This window comes from Ciconia boyciana, chromosome 11 (assembly GCF_034638445.1).
Source record: "Ciconia boyciana chromosome 11, ASM3463844v1, whole genome shotgun sequence".
Lineage (NCBI taxonomy): Eukaryota > Metazoa > Chordata > Aves > Ciconiiformes > Ciconiidae > Ciconia > Ciconia boyciana.
Genome location: NC_132944.1, coordinates 21,764,693 through 21,787,319, shown reverse-complemented (window position 1 = coordinate 21,787,319; position 22,627 = coordinate 21,764,693). Strand labels below are relative to the sequence as shown.

The following is a 22,627-nucleotide window of genomic DNA, read 5'->3' as shown; positions in this document are numbered from 1 at the left end:
AACATACCTCTGTCTCCAGGATTTTAGTCTGCGGCTCTGATTTTGCAACACGTCACTTGAAGGCACAGCTCTTCGCAAGATCAGGGCGCACATGGTACCTGTGAAATGAATACACTCGCATCACCAATATCAAGGAGGAGAAGTCTGATAAATAGAGACATAAGCACTTTTACTCAGTGTTTAGAGAGGTCCATTCTGTTAGCTCACAAAGTTTTAGAATTAAGTACCGATTTGGAAATTAAGAGATGGCATTCATTAAGATTCATCACTCCTATTGCTTTGATTAAGAGTAGGAAAAACATTACAGCTTCTTTTGCAGGAAACAAAACAGAACAACACATACACACAGAGAGGTCTTGATATGACTAAGATGGAGAGGGGAATATGGCAAAATGAAAGAATCCCAAATTCTCCCGATTTTTCTATATCCCTCATGAAGCAAGCAGTTTATAGCATTTAGCTGTTTTCCTTGTTTTCCCCTTAATACACCATTCCCTTTTCTCCTATACTGAATTTCTTCCTTAAAAAGTGTTCACTTTAATTGCTAAAGTTTACGGACTCATGGGAGAAAGGGCAGGAAGTCAGACTTTGGGGATAGGGTAAAAATGTAAAGGTCATGCACACACTCACACACACGTACTCTCTCTCACTCCAAAAATAATACACTATTTGACAGTTTCAGGATTCAGCATGTCCCACTGAAATTTGAAAGCTTATGTGAAACTAGGCCACGTCCTGTAACCTCAAACATTTAGTCTAGGAAAACAGCTCTCGAGTCTCCAGCTCCCACATCGGGTATCGCATGACGTCTGTGCCAAATAGGAGACCTCAAACAGGGGGGCAAAAGAAACGTTGGTAAAATGAGTTGATTAAACCTGGGGAATAACAGTTCAGACTGTTAGTGACAGGTGTTGTTTTTTTCTGGTTAACTGGCTAGTGAAATATTAAATTATACTCAAAGCATCTATAACATGAGATGGGCAGAACGGTCGAACAACCTACTTATGTTCCATCTGGTGGCACGGACAAAGGAGAAAGATGACTCATGCTTCGCAACGGAATTGTTTTACCCTCCCCCTCTGATGTATTAACTATTCAAAAATCAGATTAAGGTTGAGGTTCAATATTTCCTCATACAGATGCATCATAACACATCCGACATCAATTATAAAAGAGCATTTAAGCTATTTAAGTTCAATTCTAAACTTTCCAGTAGTTCCGCTTGTACTCTGCTCTCTCTGGGGAATAAACAATTAATCCTGTGTGGTCTGAAGGATTATTGTTTATTTTCTCTCACCCAAACGTACTCTCCTCCCCCTCTTTAACTGCAATTTCAGTACGATGCTCAAAGAACATATGGAATGAGTAAAACAATCAATACAATGAGATGTGCCAAACCACTCATAGCTTACGGATGATTGTAAACCCTGTTAAGTGATACTAACTTGAGCAAGAAGCCAGAGGCTTCACATCTATAAAGCAAACAACTGTTTACTGGTTCTTTTTCATATTGAAATATCCTCTTCTGCTGCAAATACAAACCCAAACCATTTTCATAACAATTTCTGCAGGTCAATACTAAAATTGTACCTTCATCATGGCAGTAGATTTTATTTACTGAACAGCAATGGTCACTAGCAGACTGAAGTTTTAAGCTCTACTCCAATTCTATTTTTAGGACATCATATTGCTGTAGACAAACAATTCACGCTTCTGTTTGTCACCCACTTTTATCAGGAAAAAAATAATATCTAATTGAATTAGTATTTCTAAGAACCTTATATAGCATATCTGATTTTTACATACACGGAACATTTCTATCCTTCTTCTAAGTTATAATGAAGATTAACAGCAATTATCTAGTCCTGCCATCTACACACCTATATACTGAATTTCTCCAAAAAGAAATAAGCAAATATTATTAAATAGTCTTTGAAAGACTATAATCTCAAAAACAGGCCTAGCTGCAACATCAAACAAGATAAGATGGAGCATACGGACAGATTTCAGTCTAAGTTAACAAAAGACTATGTATTTCGCCCATTGCTAGCCCTTCTTAAGAGGAGGGCCATGCCTAGCCTGGACCTCTTGTTAACAGCATCGCTGCCTTCCGAGCTCTTAGAAGACTTGCTAATTATTCTTCCAGAACTGGCAGAAACTTGAACTCTGACCAGACTTACCCACAACACTTGCGGCAGTTTAATGCACTAGAGAAATCAAAGTTGTATATTTGCTCTTTTACAAAGAAAAAAAGTCTGCAGTTCAGTACGTATTAGGCATTTGTATTCTGTGACTAATATGACCCTGAGAGGATGTATAGAGGCCAAGAGTATACACGCTTTTTTAATTATTTAAAGGATAGCTTATATTTGTTAGATTCAAAAATTCCTAGCTAAACAGTTGTATAATAGGATACCCTTGCAAAGGTGTTGAACTACATATGTGTGCAATTATATTGTAATTACAATTTTAAACTAGATTATGTAAATATAAACTGACAGAACAATTAACAGAAAAAGAAAGCAACAAATAGCAAAGTCTTTTCTTGGCTGAATGACATTTATAACAAAACTAATGGAAGCTCTTAGACAAAAAGGGAATGAATAGCACATATATTGTTCACTGGGCTTCTGCAAATTGAACCATAACTCCCATCCTTCCTAAAAGCCATCTCCTAGCTTGTACCATCACAGGACTGCTTTTGCAGTTCTCCCTGGCAGCACATGGGAAAGCCGAGATGACACCATCCCTTTGCACAGACAGCAGTCCTGCATCACACCGTGTTAATCCATCGGCCCTGAATGTTGCAGACACAGTCATAGTTTTATAATCAAACACAGAAAACACTATATATTCATGGGAAGGGAGTCCTCTCTGGTTTTGGGAGAGAGATCCCAATGTCTACAAAGAGAAGTCACTGGAACTGCAGGTTCCCAGATCCCATCTGAAATTTCACTGCGAGTGATCTCCATCTCAAGCATTCAAACACTACATCAAAGGTGCAGCAGAATTACAGCTGAACCACAGTGAGGAGCTAGGACAGCCTAAAAGCTGTAGCATCACAGACCCCAGGAAACAAGGGTAAGGCCTGCGAGGCCATGAAACTACCTGCTGAGAAGGTGGAGTGTTTTTCCTCATTTCAGTAGGTCAAGGCTTAGGAAGAACATATGCTGTAAGAACAGCGTATGTTAAAGCCTCAGATGCTTACACAAAGGCTTTGGACACGTGGAATAGAATTATTTCACAGTTAACTGAAAGCTAAAAGTTAGTGAGTGACACCGAGCAGGTAAGAGATCACCCTTACTCCTTCTTTGACAAAGATCTAGAAAACGCCCTTGGAAAGCCTCAACTTACTTTTTTAAGCTAAACGCAGCAGAGATTTTCCAGAAAGCATTGCTCCCGGTTCCCGGCCCACTGCCAGCCGGCCCCGGGCAGCCCAGGAGAGGGGCACCCAGCACCCCACTGCGCCAGGAGACACGCAGGGCTCCCTCCGCCCCTGCAGTGGGGAGAAGCGCTGGCTCCAACCCCAAATTCAGTGTAGGCAGAAGGCGTTCATGTAGATTTAGGGCCAAAAAACCTTGCCGAGCAAGAACAAGCTGCTTTTCCCCTCGGGGAGGGCCTGTGCTCGCCTCCCCACAAAGCCCTCTCTCAGCCCCTACCCACTCCTTTCTCCCGGCCCAACTCCTCGGCAGTACCCGCACCCGGCCGGACCCTCCGGAGGCGTCGCACACGGAAATGGGTGGACGGACCCTAAAAAAAATGCACTCCCTGTCGGTGACAGGCATGCGCCGCGTCCAATAAGTATCGAGAGCGCCGCCACAAGGGCCAATGGCGCGGCGGGGCGGGCGGAGGCGGCCGCGCGCCGGGAGCCTTGGTAACGCGCGGGCCGCGTGTGGCGAGCGCGGGCGGTTGGGGACGGTCCTGCCCCGCCATGAAGATCGAGGAGGTGAAGAGCACCTCGAAGACGCAGCGCATCGCCGCCCACAGCCATGTCAAGGGGCTGGGGCTGGACGAGAGCGGCACCGCCAAGCCGGCGGGGGCTGGGCTTGTGGGGCAGGAGAACGCGCGGGAGGTGAGCGCGGGGGGCGGCAGGGCCCGGCCGAGGCTCCCCGGGGCTCTGCAGCCGCCACCCCCGTTGAGGTGGAAGCCTCAGGGGATCCGGGCGGCGCGGGGGGCAGGTCTGGTCTGCGCTGGGTGTCTTTGTACGTCCCGTTAGTGAGTGAGAGTCTTTGCCTGGGCTCCTCCGCGTATTCTGCTGCTGTGTGAGAAGGGGTGGGGGTAATCGAGGCTATTCCTTCCCCGCTACTTTTTTGTGTTAGCTGGCGGCAAGAGCAGGTGATTGTCTCCCGGGTTTTAGGTGTAGAAATTGGGGTATCGAAGGCAATGCAACCTACCAAAAGTCAAGAGATTTGGTACAAGTGGGGATTGGAGCTTCCGTTCCAGTCCGGTGTCTGGCCCTGGGCGGGCGCTTTAGCTGGTCTGTCGTTCTGAAAGTCAAAGATTCATTTCGTGCTTTATTTTTAAACGTTTATATATGTACGCAACTCCAGGAGGGGGAAGGGAGCCTGTGCTCTTAGGTTGAGTTTTGTTGTCTGTGATTTTTTTTTTTAACGTCTGTCAGATAAAATGATTGTAGGAAGTAGTTTTTTTCTGATCTTGCCTCTCTTTTTGTGTGCATGAAATTGAAATCCTCTTTATTTTTAGTGGCCTCACAAAACCTAATATTTCTAGGCACTTTCAGTAATATTGGAACAACAGATATTCTAGCAATACTTGTGTTAACAGTGTAAATACTTATTTACCTTATAGGCTTGTGGAGTTATAGTGGAACTAATCAAAAGCAAGAAAATGGCTGGCAGAGCTGTGCTGTTAGCAGGACCTCCTGGAACCGGCAAGGTACTATTTTTCTTTTCGATATGAAATAAAGCATTCCTAAATCTATTTTATTTTAATTTGTTGTCACAACCATTTTAGGGTAGTGGTTACATAATGTTTTCATCTACTGGAATTTTTTTCATCGATGTATTGACATGGTTTCCTGCTTTATATTTTGATTTTTGCCATATCATCAACACTGGCAGTATCCAGTGCTGTGTTCAGGCATTGGTAGTGTGAAACCACCTCTTGTAGGTTACCAAACACATAGGTAAAATGGTCTCTGAAGAAGAGTCTTAGAAGTTAATTTTATATTAAAAGCCTAAATAGTTTTTGCTTTCCCCACCCCCCGTGCTATTTAAGGCTTTTTGCATCTATATCAGATGTCAAATTCAAATGCCCAGTATTGTTTCTTTAAGGTTTTTTATAAGTCTTTGATAAAAGTCACTTCATATGTGTCTTAACATGTTTCAGGGAGAGGAGGGTTGTTATATGTGAGAAATATATGTCAGACAGAATATAGTCTTAATACTAAATTGATAGTTGATATATGAAAGACAATATGATGAGGAAAGTTAACTTTGTGCGGAAAGAATCCTCTGTTAATTCTCATAAAAATTAATGTGTGGGGTTTGGTTTTGTTTTTTTTTAAGACTGCATTGGCTTTAGCTATTGCTCAGGAACTGGGAAGTAAAGTTCCCTTTTGTCCTATGGTTGGAAGTGAGGTCTATTCCACCGAGATCAAGAAAACAGAAGTTCTAATGGAAAACTTTCGACGTGCAATTGGTAAGTTTCAGAAAAACAGAAAAATTCAGTATTTGCATGATACTTACTTTGCTTTTACCCAGTTATGTAAAAAGGAAAAACTTTTCAGTGGGCATGGTGGTTTTCAGATTATTGTATGTTCTTTTTTCAGTGCTGATCTTAATTTAGTGAATCTCTTCCACACTTAGTGGAGTCAGGTTTTCTGTTTATAAACCACAATTTACTTATTGTATTATGGTTTATTCTGCTTCCCCAAATTCTCCTCTCATCCTCCAGGTTAATCTCCTGGTTTTGCCTCTGACTCTCTGAATAAAGCCGAAAGAAAAATTATTTTTAGTTTCTTACATTAGCAGAAATACTTGTAGGCAGAAAAATGCTCTCTCCTTTTTTTTATTTTAGTGATTTCAGTCTACTAAGCAAACAGCCTTAATCAGGGACTCCCAAACAGCAGTGTTAGCCTGACTTAATATTCCAGTGCGCACAAAAAGTTCCATGCCATCAAAATAAATACTGCAACTTAATGTCTTCCTCAATTCTAGAGTGCTTTTACAAGCTTGATGTAAATTGGTTAAATTTGCAACACAACCTCAGTGAGTATCTAAAATCTCTTGTATGATCGCTGCTGACAGCTGATGAATGCAGTTAGAAGTGGCCCTTGTTTGTATGAGGATTGGCTAAAGATAGCCTAACTGGTTTTAGTACTGAACATATTAACAGTTAATTTTCCTGGTTTCTGTACCATGTTTCCCCGTGGACTTCATCTAAGTATGCGGTGGCAGTAAGGTGAAGTCGTCTCTCAGTTCTGCAGTGAAACAAAAGTATTCCATTGACTTTTATAAGAAAGCAACTCTCAGTAGTCTCTGGTCTTCTAGTTACCGTGAATCTGGCAGGGCCTGGGGGAGGGAAGCCGGAGACTGAGTAGTCTGCAATATTTCCTTGATGTGATGAAGTTCCCTGTCAGAAATTTGGAAACCTGAACCAAGAGATGAAACTTATGCCATCCATGTTGTCATTTCTAGAGATAGCAGTATTTTAACTCTCTCAGGTTTAACAGCCAGCTACATTGTTAGCTCCCTGCATTCCCTGAATGTCAATGGAGAGACACTTCTAAACAAATATTGGTGTTAATGAAAGATGGAACTTCTTTTATTCCTTTTTGTTGAATTCCATGTCACATTTTCATAACACAACCTTTATTGAATATTTTTATTATCAGTGTAAAAAAAAAATCTCTGAAATATTTTAAAGGACTAGTAACTACCATTTCTCATAATGGAATATTTTCCAATCCTGTTTAAATCTCAGTTGTTTTAGCTTCCCTGCCTGGTAAATAAATAATTTACAAGGGTACGTTTTTAAAAAAATTATTTTGTATGCACAGTGCAATGTCAGTTGTGACTGGGTGCAAGAAAAGCTTCAGCTCACATGTCAACGAGCACCTAAAGTATTCATTTTGGGTTTGGGGATTTTTTTGGGGGGGCGGGAGGGAGTTGTATCGTTCCTTATTAGCAGGTTCTGTACACATCATCTATTGCTCATATTGTGCATTTTACTTTCAGAGGGTTTAGCCACCTCAATTCATAAAAATGATCAGGAATATTAACATCAATTTTTTACCTTTTTTTTTTTCCTTGGAAACAACAGAGTCTGACTGGTTTGTGCCCATCACTGTATAAGGAAACTGGGATGACTGAGTTTACAGAATTTTTATTGTTGGGAGTGTTTTAATAACAGGCTTGACATAGTCTCATGGCCAAGTACTGCTGGGGGTATAGTAGAGAGTTTGTAGTACCTAGGAAACATAGAAGGACAGAGTGGGAAATGAGAAGATGGAATTGTACGGGTTAAAAAAACTTCATCTGAGAGAGATTAATCCTGTATAGAGCTTATTAGCAGCTGGCAAGGATGAGGGCAGTAGCTAATGTTAGAGCTCAGTTGCAGTAAAAAATAACTACTGGAATAGCCACTTAAATAGCATATCTGTTCCCTGTGTCTCCAAATTGTAACTGCCAGTAAATCAAACAAGCACTACTTAACTCCATATAGTGTTATTGAACCAAAACATGAAATAGCCCACAAGTCCCTTCTTAGACTCGTGCCTCTGATTTGTAAGTAGGAAATGTCTCTGAGTTAGAGCTCTTTTGAGAATGAAGTTCGTAGCTGATACATGCAGATTCATTTGAAAAGAAAGGAGCAAGCAAGTTGAAAGCATCAATTACCTTTGTTCAGATCATGTTCATGTGTAAATATTTTCTATAGACACATCTATATGAGCACATTGGTTTAGGCTAGAGGCATGCTTTTGAAGCAAATCTCTAGGTTGTCCTCGCCAACTCGGCTTTGGTTTGCGTTGTGGAGCAGGCTCTGAGCATGTGAATTGGATTCTCTTCAGATTAAATGAAACTGGAAGGTGTGCTTTAGCAGCATACAAAATAAGACCCCAAACACAAATGGGCGCCCAGTTTTTCAGAGCGGAATAGAACTTGTGCTGAAAGTTTAAAAACAAAACAAAAAGGAAAAACAAACCTGTGAATGTCCACTTCTCGGTGCCAGCAGTTCCCATATTGCTTCACATTCCTTGCATATGTAGCCTATGTGATGCAGCCTTGTCTAGGTCAGTTTTATAACTCAAAGGTTCGTTAATTTTTTTGTCGGGTGTTTTGGCATGCCTGAAAAACATTTTAAAAAAATACTTAAACTAACTTTATATAGAACGTTTTATGTCGTGCTAAATGAGAGAAAGCCAAGAAATTATCATGTTATCCACAATTAACCTATTTCTCACATTTCAAATCCTAGTCTTAATTTGGGTCCAGTAGAGGGAGACAGACTCATATTTGTCAGTTCTTTATATTTCCCTATCAGCAACTCAAGATTGCTGGTGAAGTGTCTGATCTATTTCAAAGCAAAATGAAAAGTTATGGAACAAGGAAAGTTTTATAAAGTCCTAATAGCCTCAGACTGGGCAGGATGACTTCCTTATATCTTGTTACAGCCCATTCATTATTTTTGGTATGGCATGTGTGTCTCATAAAATACTTTATAGAGTCTCTTCAGATGTGGGTTCTTTGAACTTTTATGTAGTTAGAACGTCTGCATAATTGTAGTGGTGGTGGTGATGATAGTGGTTTTTCTTTGGAACAGTCTAACCGTAAAACTCTTCAGCTCTATATTATTCATCAATTTAAAATAACTTTAGTTAATTACAATAGTTGTGACTAGAATAGAATATACCCAGATACTATGATGATTGCTCAACTGTCTGAAAACCAACAAAGTAAGGATGTCATTGTCAGCTATTCTGAAATAGTTTTAAATTTGCATTATAGCAGATTCTGCTAAATTTTATCTAGCTCACCTTTTGCTATTAACTTGTAAAATATTTTAAATGATACATTAACCATTTCTTAATTTTATGTGGTTCTAACACAATATGTGTTAAATCAATTTATGTTATTTTTCACTCGGTTGTTAAAATTTAAAGTTTTTTATGTAGTTACTTTTTTCCTCCTGTCTTTTTCCTTACTTTGCAGGGCTTTTCTGATGGTACAAAAATTGTGTAAAACTCACAGTTAGTGTCACTGATCTTTAGTTTCAGAAGATGAACTGTTTCTCTGACTTTAGCGTAGGGGAATAAATCAAGCAAATCCTCTCTTTGGGGGAGGGAAAAGAGAGAGGATACTGACATTTGCTTCAAGAGCTAATAATAACAGTCAGAAAGAAAATAATTTCTTAGGGTTTAATAAACTGCTTTGCAGGTCAGAACTTGGGCTGAACTTTGGCTCTGATGACACAGGATGAATATTCTCACTTAATATTGAAGAAGAGAACAATAATTGATCTTTCTACTTTTGAAAGTAAAAAATTACCATTAAATGTAATGCAGCCTGATAATGTGTTACATTCTGTTGGCAGTAATGCAGCAGACTCCTGAGTGTATATGGCCATTGATTTGTGTCCTGAAACTATTCTAAACAATTTCTTGCAGGGTTGAGGATTAAAGAGACCAAGGAGGTTTACGAAGGAGAGGTCACAGAACTGACTCCATGTGAGACTGAAAATCCTATGGGGGGGTATGGCAAAACCATCAGCCACGTAATTATAGGGCTCAAAACCGCAAAGGGAACCAAACAGTTGAAGGTACGTATGGTAGAGTCTCAAAAATTTCCTTAAGTATTTCAGGTCTGCATCTTCTATTTTTAGCACTACTTATTTCCATTTCAAGCTCTTGATCCCCATCTCTGTAGAGTGGGGATGCCAGGAGGCTGTTTTCTTTTGCTAGACAACTTAAATATACATGCTCAGGAGTAGGATAATCTGCTTTGTGTAGAATATTTAGATGTTAGTCGTGTCTCCTACTAATTGAAATTGGGGATAAACCCATTGCTCAGTTAGCAGTTCCTGTTATTTTTCTGTTTGGCAGCACACACTTGTATGTCTTCAACGAGTTAAAGGAGAGTTTAATCAGATCTTGATGCAGTTTTGCAGCATTACCAGTACCACAGAAAAAAGGGGTGAATTGGGAATCTGAACTACGATCTGTCTCAGTCCGTGATACGCTCACACTGACCCTGGCTATAAATTCATGCTCATGATAACAAACATACGAAAAAGGTCTTGTTTGGTTTTGTTTTCCTGAGTCTCAACTGAATTTTTGAGGATGGTTTTGGGAAATCTTGCCTGCTTAAGTATAAATTGTTCTTTCTGTCACATCCCTTCTTTCTAGATGGGAGGTATACTCTAGTGAATATTTGATTTGAACTGGAAATTGAGCTGGTGTGTTGCCAGCTCAGACCTACTTTGCCTTTGTTTTCTTGTACAAGTCTCTGTCCATGTTGTTCAATTTCCCTGTCAGTTAGAGTATGAGAGAACTGAAAGCTGTCTCTGTTGTTAAGAACCATCTTTCATTTGTTCACTCTGAAAACAAGAAAATGCAGAGCAAAAGTGAATAAACATGTACTGAGAGAAACAAAAGCATTTAACGTATTCCACACTCACTCTCCCTCACACAGCTCCACAGAGGATACAGATTCAAGAAATCAAGTAGCATAATCCAGTGCTATAGCCAGATTTTTTATAAAAGTTTTGTTAGAAAGCAAGAGAAGTGCTGCATCCTAGGTATAAATATATTACCACATTACACAAAGCCATACTTTGTGATAGTAACTGGTGTCATTGTTTCTGGCACTTACCATCACTTCCTTCGGATAGCAGATTTTTTTGGTAAGAAAGTAAGTTCTGTGCATCTTCTTTCAGATTTATTCTCCATCACTACTCCAAGTGTTACAGCTTTATAAAATCCTAGAGGTATTGTTGGGGGAAGTTGCAGTTTAATTTTGTCTGGTGGGAGTGAGCTTTAGACTATATTTCTCTTCCTTGATTACCATAACAATATGGAACTGTTTTGACCAACTGTGATGTTCGCTTGTCTCCAGCTGGACCCAAGCATATTTGAAAGCTTGCAGAAGGAGAGAGTGGAAACCGGTGACGTTATTTATATTGAAGCAAACAGTGGAGCCGTCAAGGTAAAAGAAAAGTTCTGCACTTTCATGCAGGTGTATGTATTTTTGTAGACCTTTCTCTGCCTTTGTCAGAAGGCTCTCCGATTTATTAACCTTAGCTGATATGAAATGGTTACATGGAAGTTTTAAAAAGAGCCCAGTGTGTTCTTTATCTGTAGAGAAAATGCTCTCTTGCACTGAAAGAATGTGGTCATCTGGTTCACAGTTAAGGTCATCTGGCAAGGAAGCTATCACTGATGCTGTCTGGATGAGTTTTCTTTCCTGTAAGATCAAGACATCGTTATGGGAAGGGGGGAAAAACCAAGCAACTTTAGTCATTTTCAGGCTGACATGTGCAGTGTATTTAATCTTTCTTTTATCGCTCTGGTATTTTCTCCGCAAGATATATACATGTAGAAGGGAATACTGCATTAGTTAGCATTCTTTTCATATCTGATTTAGAAAGTAGTGTACAGCGATACTTGCTGTTTAATGGATGAGCATAATATTTTGTATCATATAATAAATCACCCACCTACAAAGGAGTCTTGAACAGTTCTCCCAATCTCTACTTAATCTGCTGCATTTGTCCTTTAGCAAGAATTGCATATGGTTAAAAGAAGGGGAGAGAGGAGTGGAATATTCTTACCACTGAAAATATCAGGTGTTTTTCAACAGAGTTTTTGAGCTTTGATCAGTAGATAGGGTTTGCCTGTTGCTAAGCAGGGAGTGGGGTGTCTGAATTGTCAGCTGAAGCTTGTCCGGACTGGAATTGTGAACCAAGCCCTTTATCTTTATCAAGTTGGTGTCACTCAAGGTTTTGGCACTGAATCTAATTCTATACCTGGGTTTCTCTTCTTTGCTTTTTCTCAGAGGCAAGGCAGGTGTGATATCTATGCTACAGAATTTGACCTTGAAGCTGAAGAGTATGTTCCCTTGCCAAAGGGTGATGTGCACAAGAAAAAGGAAATTATTCAGGATGTCACCCTGCATGACTTGGATGTGGCCAATGCTCGACCTCAGGTATCTGACTCCACTGATGAAGTCTTCACAGAAAAATTATTTGACATAGATGTGATAGTTACTAGAATAATCAGAGAGGTGTAGAAAGTTGAGCTGTCCTAAATCACCCTCAAAGATTCCCCTGTAGGAGAAGCAGTAGGTGTTACACTGTGAAGGCCAGTCTACCTCTCCTCTCTGGAGGGAGGTCGTGCTGCAGTTGGCTACCTCTGTGCCCCTGCTGTACAGATTAAAGAGGCAGTTGCTAAGTTAGGATTCATGCACCTGGTCATGGAATATTTATCAGAGTACATTTCCTAACACTACAGAGAACAGCCTTACAGCCATAGCGGAGCTTCCACATGGATATTTGGGATCTGCTACCTTCACAGTTAATGCATAATGTAGACCTAGCTCTCCCCTTCCCTCCACCACTGTGCCCCATCCCCTGCAGAAAGAGAGCAGTGTGGGCTGCTCCTCTTGACCAGGAAGAGAGATTATTGCTTTCTCTCCAGCAGGAAAGTTGCCTACAGATGTGAGGTAGCAGCAGCCATATCTGTATCATTTTATTTATCAGAAGTTCTGAATACAGGTTAACTTATTCTGCTCTGCGTTTATGGTTTTATGGCCATGAACTGGAAACTGCAAGCACTATGATAAAAGGTCATTAAGTATTTTTGACTACTGCAGATTCTGTTGATGTCCCTGCTTCCTTCAGAAATGTTTCATAACCTCTTATTAAATTTCCTTGTGACTTTCAGTAGAGCTCTAAACATATTGCAGCAAAAAATTGAAAATAGGAGAATTACTCCTTGCTGTAGCTTAACATAAACCCCATATTGAGGGAATTCCATCTGTGTCATAAACAAAAGCCACTAACGATACAGTATCTTTGTTTAAAGGTTGACATCCCTACAGAATGATACTACAAGCCCTTAACCTACTCCATTTCAAAATAAACATCCTTTTTCCAACAAAATCATTTACATGATGAAAATCAAGGTGTGCCAAACTCTTAAAACTCAGCGTAATTGTTCCTGTGTTTACAGGTTGAACGCCTACTGTGCACGCAGGCAATCCAAGTCTCTGTGTCCCCTGACAATTTTCATCCTTATGAGCTTCTCTGTGACCATTTTTTTTTGAAAGAGGATATCTCATTTTTTTAAATGCTCTCCAAATGAGCAAGGCTAAAGAAAGGGTGAGGAGGTCGCTGAATGATTATGTTTAGAATACGGCTGCAGTGAAGGGACCTAACCTTTAACAGATTATCGACCACTGCTGATACAAAATAGCAAGTTAACTGCAAGAAACAACTTCTTTAACCAATTCCTGATTTATAAAATTCTCGTGGTATGTGTTCACTATGAGACCTCATAGCTGATCTGTAACTTTCATTTCTTAGGGTGGGCAAGACATCCTTTCTATGATGGGACAATTGATGAAGCCTAAGAAAACTGAAATTACTGGTATGAATCCTGCATGGTATTTTTAGATCAATATAAGCTATATTTTTGCCAGTTAGAAAAGGATTAAAAATAGGGTTTTTCATGCACCATCTCTAAATGAATGCCTATGTAATATTTATTCATAAATATTCAGATTTCAAAAAGCAGTGATACGGCTGCAGTGGCTTGATTGCAATTGGTTGCAATGGCTGAAAACAGTACAACATGTTCTTGGTTCACACATAGAGTGATAAAATATGTACTCTACTCTGCACCTATCTTCCTGGGGAGAAAGAGGTTAGAATGCTAGTGCCATCCCCCTTTCTCAAAACACTCCTGCCCAGAAGGTGTGAGGTTCACACTTTGACAAAGAGCCAAACTGAACAACAACAACAAAAATCTAAAAAGCGTTGTTAGGATGCGTGCTTATGTGAAGCAACCATACTGAACTTCTGTGGAGTAGAAAAATGGCTTCTAAAGACTCTAACCCCAGTGCTGTAAGAGCACTGCTGCCCTTCCTACCTACAGATCATTGGAGAAAAAAAAATCTACAGAAAGATCTATTCTCCTTTTTGCTTTGAAAGAAATGATGTTTCAGTAAGTGACTATCTAAATTTAGATCAAAGTCTGTTTCAGTACCTAACTTGAATGGCCGTCTTTTGAAGTATTTCGTCTGTTCCAGAGGTCACTTTGCTTATTCTAATGTCAGATTTATCGATGTAACATCTTGCATAGCTTTGAGATCCATATGTTCACAGAAATTTATATAGCCCTGTTTTTTGTTGTGGTTAAACACAACTTCTTTGCTGAAATACAGTAGCAATATTTTGTTCTTTCAGTGATGTTCTTTTCAGCCATGCTTGGAAACTTTAAGTTTAATGTTTCAAACTGAGGTTTGACTGACTTCCCCCCCGTCCCCGCCAAACTCACAAAAATCATAGTTTTTCACAAGCCACGTGAGGGGACAGACTACCTCAGTTAAGCGCTAGGAGTTCAGTTTAGAAATATTTTGCTGCACAGCTGTCTCCCCAATACAGTAGGGAATGCCACATATTTTTAGTGTCATTTTAGAGGTTTTTCCTGTGGCGGTAAGATACCAAACCATGAAAAAATTCAAGGAGAATTTTACTTGCTTTAAGTCTTTCATACAGACCTATAGTTCACTAGCACAACAACGAACAGTTTCTTTTTGTTCTCAGACAAACTTCGAGGAGAGATAAATAAGGTGGTAAATAAATACATCGATCAAGGCATCGCAGAGCTAGTCCCAGGTGTACTCTTTGTAGATGAAGTTCACATGCTGGATATTGAATGTTTCACATACCTGCACCGAGCACTGGAATCTTCTATTTCACCCATTGTCATCTTTGCTTCCAATCGAGGAAACTGTGTTATCAGGTATGATGTCTAAAGTTGAATTTTCCAGTTTGCATTGGTCCATAAACCTTGGAATTAGCTGTATCAGCAGAGTTATAATCTTTGAAGGCTTTTATCTCTGATACTGACATCTGTGGTAATCCCTGGGTTACAAGCTGCATCAGTGCTCAAGAACTGCTTGTGAGCTTCATGATGGGACAGGCATTTAATGCCAGGCTGACTGAGTTAAAGCAGAATGGAATTCCTCCTTTTATTTCCACTGACACATCCCTCTTTCTCTAACAGCTTCTGAATTGTCTTATTTCCTGGGTGATCTGTAACAGTTATCTCTCTCATTGGATACCTCAGCACATCTGTTGCTTGCACATTAGGGACATCAAAAGCACCAGGATTACAAACCTCTAATATCACAGTTTCTTGTTTCTTCTGGATCATTTTGCTGTTTGCTATCCTCATTGCATCAGACTTAAGCTTCCTGTTCTTACTGTTAAAGCATGTCACAGTTCAGCCTCTCCCTACCCTTTGTTATTTCCAGCTGTGTTGGTCTGGCTTTTTGTGAGTCTTTGGTCTTGCCAACTAACTTGTTTTTTATCTCCGCTCGAGTTCGTGCCTCCACTTCAATATTTTGCACCCACACAATGCATTCTTTGCATGTTCAGTAAAAGCACTCTTCTCTTTCAGATTCTTCTTTAAGTTCTACTGCTAATTTGTGGTCTAGGTCTAATTATGTCTAAACAAGATGTCATTAGCAATGATTGCTACTCTTTAAATTTATTTAATTCAGCTGTGTAACCAGCTAGTCCTTTCCCTCTTAGTGGCTCATCTGGTATTAATCTTTCTCTGCTTGCATTGCTTAGAAGTTAAGGTGATAAGCCCTTCAAAAAAGTTTAAGGTGGACATTGCAGCGCTCTCTTTGCAAAGGCATAAGAAGGCTGTCTTGTAAAAGTAGAGCAAATAGAGATCTGTCAGCGTGGATTCACTGCAGGTCTTGTTATGAAAAAACTGTGATTTAAGAAAGGAAGATTTCCATAGAATAGTTGTATCTAATGTTGCTAAATTAAGTCCTTAAAAGCAAGCTCTTAACTGTATGCTACTCTCTCAGGTAGTTAGCGATGCTCTGATTTGCCTGCTGAGTGCTCTTAAAAGGGTTGGGGAAAAATTAATTGTATAGTGTAGTTGATTCTGTAACCTCAGAAGAGAAGGAATCACTTCAGAGGAGAGAACACCATCTGAGTACAGCAGATGATTGCAGGGCATTTTGATTCACTTCCCAAGGAGGACCATGGCCAAGGCTGCAATGCCTGAATACTAGCACTGAACTTAGAAATGTAGTTCTTTACCAGCACTTTACTGTTTTTACCTGCAATCTCTATAGATCTCATGAAATCTGGATATCTTTCACTCTTGACTTCACAGCAAATTGTGGTGGTCTTGGAAAACCAAGAGCAGATGTGTATGCAGCCTTTGCTGTTGGGTGTTGTACATCAAACAAATAAAATGGTTGGGGTCTAGATCCTGCTCTATCCTTCATGCACAAACCTCCACTTCTCAATTTGCTGGATTGCAAGCATGGAATGTAAACCACTGCATAGTCACTGGAAGGACTTGGGGAAGGATTGAACAGAGTAATGGCTTATTCGGCAAGAGGGGATGTTCTCCCAATAGACGATAGCGTACGTAATTTCTACCGATACTGCTAGACAACTTAGTAAGAATGATTTGTTCCTCGCTGGAAGATACTTTGGAACATTAAATAAGACTGTATTGTAAGATACAATGCAGGGAAACATGAAGGAAAGCACCACCTCTAAGTATTTTTGAGTGGCATGTTTAAGAGCTCCAGAAACAGGATTTGTTTCCCTCGGGCTGTCCAGTATCAGCTTCAGACTAGAATGTTTCCTTTCTCTATCTGGGGAGGGTGTCTCTATGGGAAGACACAAGAATTGTAAACTAGTAGATGTGCAGTCATTTACAACTGATTTTAGTAAAATCCATGTACTGAACTCAGAATAGTATCTGATCTCTTTCTGTTTGATTTCTCCTCTAGAGGCACAGAGGATGTAGTGTCTCCTCATGGAATACCACTGGACCTGCTGGATAGAGTGATGATTATCCGAACCATGCTGTATACACCCCAAGAAATGAAGCAGGTACCCACAGCATTTTAAGAGAAATTCTAAAAAGTCCCTGGAGTTCTAGTCCATTAGGATGACTACTATGTCTCTGTATATTCTGTTACTATAGAGCTGTTTGACACTTTGTGGTCACCAGGGTTTGTGCCAGAAAGCTTACCACTTCCTGAATGCATGCTGCTTTGGTAACCATTTACAGTAAGCCGGTTAAAATTGTGCATGCAGTTTCTCTGTCTGATTTCCACCCACTGATGAGTTGTATTGGTAAGCATCTCTGGAGCTGAAAGTGACAGCTCACTTCCATGAAGTAGCATGAATCATTAGCTGACCTCCTCTCTTGCACAGATGTGCTTTCCATGGAGTTTGCAGGTTCCAGCAGGTAGTGCTGTTTCAGTTGGTACGAGTTGAAGTGTCACGTTTTGGGACCTTTGCTCCCAGACCTCAGGCTGTTCCTCCACGTAAGAGATGAGAGGGATTGAGGAACGCATCTTCATGCGCTGCATTTTTGTCTCTGTGCCCTGTACTATAGCTTTAACCTACTAGGACTGTCTCCTGAAACTGGGAGGGTTTTCGTGCTCCTAGTCAAGTTTGGAAATGTAAGCACAGTAAGCGTTGCGGAGATATGCTTCTGAATGCCTGAAACTTTTCCTGTGGGGCCATCACAATGTATTGTGTATCGATTATAATGCTTGGGTGCCATTATGATGCTTCGTGTCAAAGATCCCCCTCATTAGCGTCTCAATGCTGTGAAGTGACACAATGCAGAAGACATTATGGTTTATCATGTCAATTCTTTGTATTATTTAAGAGATAGTGTCAATGGAGGAGAGCGTTGTCACGAGATAATAGTCTCCTGCTGCTGGATAAGTGCCAAGGTGAAGCCGAGGCATTTATCGAATATAAACGCAGAGGCAAAGCTTCATTTCACTTGGTTTGAGGAGCTTTTTGCATGTGGCTGTCGTGAGCCATTCTCAGGATGATTTTTTTGTGCCTAAAAGGACACTTTAAAGCATTACGGTATAGATTACAGTAGAAGCAGCCCGGTGATTTAATAATACGATTATGTTTTGTCTGTATACAAAACAAACTTTAAAGCGTGACTTTTACTCAGTCTGGAGATGTTAAAGACTGTTGTCTGGACTTCCCTATCCTGTATGTGAATTTTGTGTAGTGAGTAGGAGTAGTTTGTGTAGTTTGTAGGAGTACGTACGCTGAGTTACTTTTTGTTAAGGTTGCTATAGGTAATACCTGCCTAGTGTGCTGTATTACCATGCAGATATTACCCTGTTACAGAGCTCAGTTCTGAACTGTTGATTTTCTTCTGAACTGAAGAGCTGGCTAACTGCTGTGATTTCCACTCTCCCCAGGGGTGAAGGAAAGGAAGTGTTTACAGTAACATTTCCTAAAGCTAAAAATAGAGTCCAGACATTATGTCCCATAAATCATGTTCCCATAGTCCGATAATCTCATCTTCCCTTAAATTAAGGCTTTTGAATGATGACTTTTCTTGGGAGAAGAGGAGGAGCTATTACACTTAACTTTGGTTTCTAACTAAATACAGTTAAGGGGGCTTAAAAATAAGACGTCCATAACTGATTTCTCTATTTTTGCTCCCATTTTTCTTTCATGCTAGGAAGAAGCTTTCTCTGCTGATGTTTCTGTGTGAGACTCTTTGCCTTGGCCTTTCACAATTGATTTATCAGCACAAGAATTGTCCATTTATCTACTGAAAGTTTGTTCATAACCAGTTCAAAATATTTCCCTCTGTGTTGATAAAGTAGAAATCCCATTGTGTAGCTCTGCTCTGAGGGCAAGACCCACAGTTACCTTAGTGCAACCAGAATAGGGAGAAAATTCAGTTTTATGCATATTCTAGTCAGGTATTGTTGTAATCAAACTTTTTTGCGTATGTGCCTGCTGTTAGGTAGTAGAGGCTATTGTTCCTAATGTGTTTTACCTGATAAACACTTCTCTTCCTATTTCATAGCAACTTATTTGCTGGGTTAATGGCTTGGGCCCCAATCCTTCAGTAAGGTTCTACCAAGTTGCTAGATAAAAACTTATTTTAAAAAATTTGTTAAAGATGTGGCATTCAAGGTACCCTGTTTCTAGAAGGGGAAGAGTAAAGTAGCAGTATTTGAATAAATAGAAAGTGATGTTCAAGCAATCTAAAAGATAGAAAAAATCTTCAATTTGAAACTGCAATTTGCAGCGGCATTGCCAATGTTCAGTGTTAGTATCTCAGCACAACTTCCTGCCATTTCAAGCCCCTCTCTTTTACTCTGTTCCCTACCCTGACTCCCCTAGCGCATTTTTATGGCTTTAATTTAAACGAGTGCTTCTTGATATCTTGTTTACAAAGCTGCCAAAGTGAAAAATACCTGTATTATATGAGGCTTGCAGTTCCAGAGTTATCTCAGCACTACAACACAACATCATTATCCAGTCTGCCCCTTATCACTCAGCTGGCAATACGGACTACCGAGAGACTTGTGCCACTTTTGTTACAGCTTTATATGCTCAGGCTTATTAGTGATATCTTGCTCTCCAACTTTGTAAAGATCTTCAAACTGGTACAAGCCTGAGACTGTTCTTGAAAGATTAGATTCTTCTTAGTGATTTTTTTTCTCCTTGCAGGAATAGGTGAATCGTAGAAAGTAACTTTTTGATTTATTTTACTATCTTCTTGTCAGTTGAATAAAAAGTGTGTTGTGAGCTGCTAAGGAAAGGGCGTAGCTTTCTGTAGGGCTTTTTGGAGGGCTCCGCTGTATAGCAGCAATGAAACACTGCAAAATTTAGTAACTATCTGGTGTAGCTGTCCACAAGACTCCAGCTGTCGCTTCCTGCATACTTTTTCTGCTTTCTTGTACAAGTTCTCATATGCTGCTCCTCATTAGTAGATATACTGTGCTAACCATGCAGAATTACCATGAAGGGTTAGTAGTCCAGACGCGCACTTTACCTGCCTTTTGTGATAATCAGTTTTTCAACATTATATTTGCCTATTGAAAGACTTAGAATTCTACAAATTCTAGTTGAGTGGTAAGTTACACGAGGATAACTCTCCGCTCCATCTTGTTTTATAGCGTGTCTCATCTCTAAGCTGACAGAGTTTCCAGATACTAAGCTAAGTAGTATAGCATGCTAATTGTTCAGGCTGGTGCCTCACGTACTCGTTCATCCCAACAGATCATAAAACTTCGTGCTCAGACAGAAGGAATTAATATTAGTGAAGAAGCTCTAAACCATTTAGGGGAAATTGGTACCAAGACAACCTTAAGGTAAGTTGAGCGCAGTTGGCTTTTCTCTTCAGTATGACTGGGTCTAAAAACACTGTAGGATAACTCACTCCGGGAAGTGAGACAGCCCTCCCCCATACAATCATGTGGTCTATTAAGAACAGTGCTAACATTAAAAAAGAGTGGTAATCCTCCTCTTTCCTCCTTTAAGGAATGTACGTGCTGGAGGGTCTTGCGGACTTTTTATACTGCTGGTAGAGCTGTGTGTTTCCTAACAATCTCCCACCCCTACACGTAGTCAGTTCACGGGGATGCGCTGGATTGTAATTCTTCACCCATCTCTGTTTGATCACAGGTACGCTGTGCAGTTACTGACCCCAGCTAACCTGCTTGCCAAGATTAATGGGAAAGACAGCATTGAGAAAGAGCATATTGAAGAGATAAACGAACTTTTCTATGATGCCAAATCCTCAGCAAAAATCTTGGCTGATCAACAGGAGAAGTACATGAAATGAAGAGCTTATGTTAGATGCTTTGAAGTGGCTTTAACCCTTACACCCAGGGCTGGCTTAATTATTGAATGAGAAATGTTAATGGTTTGTCTCTCTTGGGACTGAAAAATATTTAAACGTTGGACTGCTTTGTCAGGCCAGAATTAACTATCAAGTGTTCCTATTTCATTATCAACAATAAGATGCTCCGTGATGTCTGTGTAACATCTTAGTCTCCCTTTTATGAGTATATATACAAAATGAATAGCTCTTGACCCATCGGTTTTGTCTTTAGATTTCATTACAGAAGAGCTCTAACTGAAGTTGATGCTTAAGAACAGTCTATTTTCTTTATGAATGTTGTTTTAAAATAGTTTCCTTTTACAGATGAGAACTTTTTTTTTTGAATCAAAGTTTGTCTGAAGTGCTTTATAATAAAATATTTCAAGAATATTGGAAGCTTGCACATGTTTGCCCTGAGTGTTGACCTCCCTAAAGAAACAGGGAAAATAAGTTGGAATTGACACAGCCAAATATGAGTAAAATGGATTGGTAACACAAAAATAGATCCACAGCAAAGGAAAGAAATAGTAATGGGACCTTTTAAAAGTGTTTACTCTTTTGTAGGTCTTGGTTTTTATTTTCTGAAGACTTCTTTGGAGAATGCAGAAATCATAATAGTAATTATCTTGGCCCTAGTTAAAGCCTTTCTTTCAGAGTAACTTATCCTTTCTTTGTGTTTTCTTAAAGCAGATTAAATAAAAATTGCTTTCCATCATGGTTAGCTGTTTTTTCACTATGTTCTGTCCGCACTTTCTTGATCACCCACGATGAGAAAAAAGTTGCAAACTAAAAGTATATGAATTTTCATACCTAAAAATGAAAGTTAGCAGAACGATAGTGAAAAGAATAATACAATGATTAAGGTTTGAAATCCTGCTCTGCATGGACTTTGTATGAACTTAGCCTTAGTCTCTTGCTCACAAAGTATGCTTGCGTGTTTTGTAAAGCATGGATACTTGATAGCTTCACAGCACTCTGAGGATGAAAGAGTTAAAGATTAAGATCCTTGTAACGCTGAAATACAAATCTACGTAACCATGTAGATGGATGAACTAGGAAAAAATGTAGCTTTATAAAGTGACTAACCTCACATTCTTTATTAGAACCTTTAGTGATTTAAAACACTTTATGTACACTTACTGAAATAAGCGTAGTTCTTGGGGTAGGGTGGGAAGGGAAGAAGTAATAACTTGTCACAGGAGCCCAGTTTTAAATACCCTTTTTCTTTTTAGCAGCTGCGAAGTGGAGGAGATAAGTTTTCAATTAATACTTTTAGATCATCAAAAACTTTTAATTCACGTTCCTAAATGAGCAGCTTTCTGACAAGTACCACACAGACAGCTGCTAAGCCTTCTATGAATCCTTCACAGAAAGTCAGCGGTTCCTCACACGGGGGGAATCGCAGCAGTATTACATTAGGCAGACACTGGCAATTGCTTTTTTTTTTTCCCCCCGCAAAAAAAGAAAAAGGTAAAAAGCACCTCTGTTACTCATTTTGCTTTCCTAAGAGGTTTTCTTTTAAGAGTTCCTGGTAGTTAGAGGAGCTAAAATGATCGCAGAGCCATAGCATGCATGTTTCTATAAAATACATTCACATGGCTTAATTGCTATGTATCCAATGCAACAAAGCTTCCTTGTTAAATCGTAGAATTCTGACTTCTAAAACTAAAGCGTGAGCTCAGTAATCGTCTTTTTGGGGAAGGAATCCAGCTGCTAAAAACCTCTGTCCTCACCCCCACA

General features: G+C 39.8%; 1 protein-coding gene and 1 long non-coding RNA gene across 5 annotated transcripts; one reads left to right on the top strand and one right to left on the bottom strand.

Moving 5' to 3' along the window:
- Positions 1 to 3,846: 3,846 nt before the first annotated feature.
- RUVBL1 (RuvB like AAA ATPase 1) lies at positions 3,847 to 21,690 on the top strand. The gene is made up of 11 exons (XM_072875652.1): positions 3,847 to 4,072; positions 4,810 to 4,896; positions 5,529 to 5,661; positions 9,629 to 9,780; positions 11,076 to 11,165; positions 12,015 to 12,164; positions 13,543 to 13,606; positions 14,785 to 14,983; positions 17,010 to 17,112; positions 20,284 to 20,375; positions 20,689 to 21,690. The coding sequence occupies exons 1-11, from the start codon at positions 3,932 to 3,934 to the stop codon at positions 20,846 to 20,848; spliced, it is 1,371 nt and encodes a 456-aa protein (XP_072731753.1). The 5' UTR covers positions 3,847 to 3,931; the 3' UTR covers positions 20,849 to 21,690.
- LOC140657917 (uncharacterized) lies at positions 6,071 to 22,261 on the bottom strand. 4 transcript variants are annotated; one of them, XR_012044544.1, is made up of 3 exons: positions 10,440 to 12,022; positions 8,167 to 8,309; positions 6,071 to 6,442 (listed from the first exon to the last, which is right to left on the bottom strand). It is a non-coding gene; the product is annotated as an uncharacterized lncRNA (long non-coding RNA). The 4 variants fall into 4 exon arrangements; XR_012044541.1 differs by lacking the exon at positions 6,071 to 6,442 and adding an exon at positions 22,028 to 22,261 and having other exon boundaries at positions 6,723 to 8,309; positions 10,440 to 11,423; XR_012044542.1 differs by lacking the exon at positions 6,071 to 6,442 and adding an exon at positions 6,723 to 7,432.
- Positions 22,262 to 22,627: the final 366 nt, after the last annotated feature.

Coding starts and splice junctions, on each gene's coding strand:
- RUVBL1 (XM_072875652.1), top strand. CDS start 3,932: ATGAAGATCGAGGAGGTGAAGAGCACCTCGAAGACGCAGCGCATCGCC. Junction 13,607..14,784: donor TAAGAAAACTGAAATTACTG/GTATGAATCCTG, acceptor TTTTGTTCTCAG/ACAAACTTCGAGGAGAGATA. Junction 17,113..20,283: donor CACCCCAAGAAATGAAGCAG/GTACCCACAGCA, acceptor TCATCCCAACAG/ATCATAAAACTTCGTGCTCA.